The following is a 6,077-nucleotide window of genomic DNA, read 5'->3' on the forward strand; positions in this document are numbered from 1 at the left end:
GATAAACTTTTAGTGTGTTAAGCCATTCAGATTTCAGCCTTTTGCCATTACATCTCATACATACTTTATCTGTACAATACACAACTACTAATTCCATTGTTATTATTATTTAAATATTTTAATTACCAAGAAAATAGTGCATGTATTCTTGTTGCCAAAAATTCTAATACAGATAAATCAAAATTTCACTTCCTTACTATGTCCCTCCAAAATTCAATACCTCCTCATATGTAACCACATTTTTTAAATCCTGCATGTAGTATTTTTAAATGTATTATAGGCTTTTTCTTATATACATGTGCAACAAAAATACACTGTGAGGGTTTTTTTGTTTTTGTTTGCTCCTTTTTCTTCTTAATTTTTATTTACTTATTTATTTTTTTTTTAGAGACGGTGCCTCGCTCTGTTGCCCAGACTGGAGTGCAGTGATTTGATCATAACTCAGTACAGCCTAGAACTCCTGAGCTCAAGCAATCCTCCCACCTCAGCCTTTCAAGTAGCTAGGAGTACAGTTGGGAGCCACTGTGCCTGGTTACTGTGAGTTTTAAATATACATTGATAACTGTTTACATATTGCTGCACAATATGCCTTAGAATTTTGATATTTCAATAACACATTTCTCTTTACTTTGAGAAGAAAGGATTTACTCGGAATGACAAGGTTCCAGGAAGTGTGCCTTAACAAGAAAACCTCAATTAGTGAAGGACATCAGGAAAACTGGGCACTAGAACAATTTCCAGAATCCACGAGAGAGAGCATAAGCTAAACAAAGTCCAGAGAACTCAGGGCACGGGGTAGTCTGGGATCTGTATCCAGAGTTCAGCATGGGGTAGCAATGGGACAAGAAGGAGTAAAGATGAGGAAACTGGTGGTGTCTTGGACAACTTTTCTGAATAGCCTTGGCAATCTCTGAATCATCATTACCAGCATGAAGTTGTAGGCTGAGCTGTCCAGAGGCATGATCTGCTAGAGTCTTCCCTTCCCACTTCTCAGGCAGAGTGTGGCTTGCTCCTCTGCATCACCCAGTTACGATATTAATTGATTCTGGGAGAGCTACATCTCTTCACTACTGTGGTCGTTCAGTGCACCCTTTCCAGTGTAGCAGGGTTGAGAGCTGTCTTGATGCCTATAAGAAAGAATGTATGTGGCCCTTGTATATGTGGCCCCCCTTGAGTATGTGGCCCTCCTACCACTGAGGTTGAAGCTGTGCAAATAGACGTGATTGCTGATTAATGACAGTTAAAACAGGGCAAGTAGTACCAATGAGTAGTGGCATAGTGTAGATTCAAGGAGGGGGGAGTTGGAGGAGGGATTTCCTGAGACTAACTACCTCACTGACTGTAACTAAAAGGCTGAGCGTGCATATGTCTTTTAAAAAGGATCCAGATGTTATCCCCAACTCCGAATACTTCCTAATATCACTGACTTCTTTGCAGAACGGAGGGATGATTTTTTGTTGCTGTGTCTGGTGGCCTTTGTTGCCACCAAACCCTGTAGTAGGGTGCTGGTTTTCAAGGCAAGTATTTCCAGAGTAGATAGAGAACCATTGTAGATGCTGCAGTTCCTTATTGAATTGACTGCAGGTAACAAGTATAGGTGGAGTCCAAATCTCTGTCTTCATTACTGTTATAATCCTGACTTGATTCGAATCAACTGAAAATTTTTATAAAGGGGGATTCTGCACTAGCCATTTGCAAAGTTATCACATGATCTGTAGTAAAATTTACATCACTTCTCACTGTGAGGTAGGGGCATTGGACAGGGTGTCGTTCTTAGATCCACAGAGGGAGGAGTCCCAGTCTCTAAAAGGAATAAAAATGAAGACCCTGAGGAAGTTTTGAAAGAGTCACCCACTCCATAACAGACTGCTCAGCACAGAGACCACCCCTGCTGTTAACATTTCTAAGCCAATGCCTTGATGTTAGGCCCAGAAGCCTCCTCACTTCACCCTCTGTAGTCCAGGGATATGGGACTGTGGGGTGAAGTGGTTGGGGACGAAGGCTTTGTTTTAAAGCTGAATGACTCAGATCAGGAGGAGGAGTCGTCCAGGCCCCCCAGAGTCAATGAAAGACCTCTATGCAACTTCTGTCAGAATTCCCCACTCCCACAAAACAAAAGCCACCCCCTTACTTCTAAGAGCTGCACCCCTGCCCTCAGCACTAGGTCCCATATGGGGGTGGCTAGAATTGGCTTCCCCAACTTCTGACTCTAACTTCTCAGAAGAATGAAGGCATTAGTCTGAGCAGGGTAGCCTCAAATCAGCAGAAAAGATGAGTTCCAGAGATTTCCAGGTCCTGTCAGGAGTTAAGTTAAAGACCTTAAGTGAGATCTGAGGACACTCGTTACACCAGAAGAGAGAAGGGCCAACGGAATCCCAGCCCTGTGTAAGCTCTGGGAGGCCCTGGACAGGGATCCTCTGATGTAGTGCCCTTTGAATTCCCAGGATCCTGGGAGGTGACAGCATTGAACCACGCTTTGGCATCAGACCAGTAGAAAGCAGGATTCCAGACCTTCCAACAGTGATGGTGAAGACCCTAATATTTGAGGCAACTATCCACACCAGATCAGAAGGGCCCCACAGCATCCAGGTTCCTGTTTTCAGGCCTGAGAAGCCCATGAATGGAGTGGCCAGATATAACAGTCTCTGAGTTCCATCTCTGGAGTTTTAGGGAAGTTAAAAAACTGGTGCCAGAGGGAGGTGTTAAATCAGCAGAGGGAGGAGTTCCAGGCCCTGCTAGGAGGTAAGATAAAGACCCTTTGTGAGGTGTAAGGGTAATAGCCATGCCCTTGCTGTTGGTGGTAGCCAACCTTGGGCAAAAAAAACCCTCTTATATAGCACCCTCTGAATTCCCTCTTTGGAAATTCAAGGAGAAGACAGCATTGGACCAAGGTTACAGCCTCAGGCCAGCAGATAAGAGTCCCAGGCCCTAACAGAAGTAAAGGTGAGGAAACTGAGTGAGGTCAGAAGGAACCACCCACCACAAAAGAGAGGGGTTCATAACAGAGTCTGCCCCTGCTGTCAGCCCAGGGAGGCCCCAGGTTGGAGTGGCTATTGTGACACCTTCTGAATTCCATTACTGCTTTCTCAAAGAAGTGAAGAGGTTTAGGTTGTCAGAAGAGCTATTTTGAGGCCTTACCAAAAGGGAATACAAGGATCTTGAGTGAAGTTTGAGGGGGACTTCCACTCCAAAAGATGGGCCCCATGGATTCATGACAGGTCCAGGACAGGGCCTGATGAAGCACCCTCTGAATTCTGGTGAGAACTCAGGGAGGGGAGGGCGTTGGACCAGAGTGTCAGCCTCTGGTCAGCAGAGGAGGAGTCCCAAGCCTTAAGGAGAGTAAAAAGAATCCTGAGTTCTGAGGGAGCCATCCACCCCAGATCAAAAGGGGACAGCACAGAGTCCCATCTATGCTGTCAACCCTGAGGGACTGTGGGGTAGATATGTTAGGCTGAGGTCTCTCTCACTTTCTCCTTTTGTAACTCAGAGATGTGAGGGCCTCGCTCTGAGGGGATAGGTCTCAGGCCATCACAGGGTGAAGTCCCAGGGCCTAGCAGAAGCCAAAGTGAAAACCCTGAGTGAAGAATGAGAACGCTAAGGATCCCAGAATATAGACAGTCCCTCAGAGCTTTTCTATTGTAGTCATCCTGGATATCCTCAGGCAGGTGTGGTCAGATGAGTTTCTCTTTCAGTCTCTCTACCAGGGTAGTAGGGAAATGAGGGGACTGAAATGAGGGGTCAGTAGAGTAGAGGGATCCCAGAACCTGCCAGAAATCAAGAGGACAGTTCTGAATGTGAGCTAAGAAAAGAGTCCCTACCCAAGAACAAAGGGGCCTCCACAAAGCCTGGACCTGCCAGGCCTGGCTGTCATCACCCAGTAAGCCCCAGGCAGATCTGGCAAGTGGCAACCTAAAACACACCCTAGTTATTTCACAGAATACTCAGGGGGCAGGCAAATCAAAGAATAGGGGCCTTGTTTTTCCTTGAGTAATGCACCAAGAAAACTTTAAGAGGTGGCCTTCAGTAAAGCTAAAGTTGTATCTGTCTGCTGAATGGGCACACCCCATTTCATCTTCTCTTCTCCAGGTCACGGAGAGACCTGCACCTGCCCTTTTGGCTGCTGCACCTAAACAGAGTCATCATGCCTCGAGGTCAGAAGAGTAAACTCCGTGCCAGGGAAAAACGCCGTCAGGCCCGAGGAGGGCTGGAAGATTTGATAGATGCTCTGACCATTTTAGAAGAGGAGGAAGAGTATCCCCCCTCCGCCTCTGCTTGTTTGAAGGATGTTTCCCAGAGTTCACTTGATGGGACATCCAACAATCCCCACGGACTTTGGGAAGCCCAATCCACCAGCACATCTGCTACAGCTGCTTCACACACAGGAAATCCCGAAGGAGTCAATGACCAAATGGAAGAAAGGCCAAGATGCACACAAGATCTAGCAGCCACTGATAGCTTTCCCAGAGGGCTTGTAGGTGAGAAAGTAATTATGTTGGTGCATTACTTGCTGTACAAATACCAAATGAAAGAGCCCATTACAAAGGCAGATATGCTGAGAAATGTAACCCAAATGTCCAAGAGCCAGTTCCCTGTAACCCTGAGGAGAGCTTCTGAGCACCTGGAGCTGATCTTTGGTCTTGACCTGAAGGAAGTGGAGCCTAATAAGCACATCTATGTCCTTGTCAACAAATTAAATCTAGGCTGTGATGCAAAGCTGAGTGATGAAACAGGCGTGCCCAAGACTGGCCTGCTGATGACTGTCCTGGGTGTTATCTTCACAAACGGCAATTGTGTCGCTGAGGAGGAAGTCTGGAAAGTGTTTAACATGATGGGGTTATATGACGGAATTGAGCACTTCATGTTTGGGGAGCCCAGGAAGCTCCTTACCAAAGATTTGGTGAAAGAAAATTACCTGAAGTACCAGCAAGTGCCCAACAGTGATCCTCCACGCTATCAATTCCTATGGGGCCCAAGAGCCCATGCTGAAACCAGCAAGATGAAAGTTCTTGAGTTTTTGGCCAAGGTAAATAATACAGCTCCCAGTGAATTCTCAACCTGGTATACAGAGGCTTTACAAGATGAGGAAGAGAGAGCCAGAGCCAGAGTTGCAGCCAAGGCTCGCATTAGTGCCATGGCCGGTGCACGTTCCAAGGTTAAGTCCAGCAACTCCTCCCAACTGCAGTAAAGTCTGAGGGAGATTCTTCACTTTGTGTTTGAAAAGAAATCCACATTCTGAGCTGTGGGAGGTCAGGGTGGGATTGGAGACAACACAGTGAATAACATGTTTGTGTTAAAGTTCTATGTGGTGGCTTGGAATTTTTTGAAGATGTTGTTCCTTTAATAAGTGGTTAAAGTAGCTTCAGTATCTAAGTTTATGAATGACATTGCTCAAATTTTTCTGTATGTGAGATTAAGAGTAAGCGATTTATTGCTTTGTAAGTCTAATTGGGAAACTGTCCATTTATTTAGTGATCGAAACACGATAGCATGGTAGTAAATTAGGTATTTCCTAATTCAATGTGAAATAATTTAGGAGTGTAATAAATGGGATCAAGAAATAGAGCAAAGAGGGCCGAGTGCGGTAGCTCACACCTGTAATCCTTGCACTTTGGGAGGCAGGCGGATCACGAGGTCAGGAGATCAAGACCATCTTAGCTAACACAGTGAAACCCCGTCTCTACTAAAAATACAAAAAATTAGCCGGGCATGGTGGCAGGCTCCTGTAGTCCCAGCTGCTCAGGAGGCTGAGGCAGGAGAATGGTGTAAACCCAGGAGGCGGAGCTTGCAGTGAGCCCAGATCGCACCACTGCATTCCAGCCTGGGCGACAGAGCGAGACTCCGTCTCAAAAAAAAAAAAAAAAAAATAGAGAAAATAGTAAAAGATGGCTAATTATTACATTCCCTATTGACTTTTATTCTGTTGTTACGTAAAATTAAAAGATATATGCCAGGATATGCTTACATTATTCAAGAATATATAATTAATTACATTGTAATAAATTAGACCTTTTGCCCATTGGCTCATTTGTTCCTCAAACATTAATTGAGCATCTGCTCTTTGGAAGGCCTTGTGCTAG

The 6,077-nt window shown here is 45.3% G+C and overlaps 1 protein-coding gene across 4 annotated transcripts in view; it reads left to right on the forward strand.

The window, feature by feature from the left end:
- Nucleotides 1-5,845, forward strand: part of MAGEB10 (MAGE family member B10) — a 199,503-nt gene extending 193,658 nt beyond the window's left edge. For 2 of the 4 annotated variants that reach the window (XM_058441474.1, XM_058441472.1), the window contains 2 exons: nt 389-537; nt 4,087-5,258. In XM_058441474.1, coding sequence (XP_058297457.1) covers nt 4,142-5,185 — 1,044 coding nt within the window. In that variant the 5' untranslated portion in view covers nt 389-537; nt 4,087-4,141 and the 3' untranslated portion in view covers nt 5,186-5,258. Of the gene's footprint in view, nt 1-388; nt 538-3,124; nt 3,258-4,086 lie in introns of those variants that run through there. The other 2 variants (XM_032756304.2, XM_058441473.1) reach the window with 2 other exon arrangements.
- Nucleotides 5,846-6,077: the final 232 nt, after the last annotated feature.

Source organism: Hylobates moloch, unplaced genomic scaffold (genome assembly GCF_009828535.3).
Source record: "Hylobates moloch isolate HMO894 unplaced genomic scaffold, HMol_V3 SCAFFOLD_7, whole genome shotgun sequence".
Lineage (NCBI taxonomy): Eukaryota > Metazoa > Chordata > Mammalia > Primates > Hylobatidae > Hylobates > Hylobates moloch.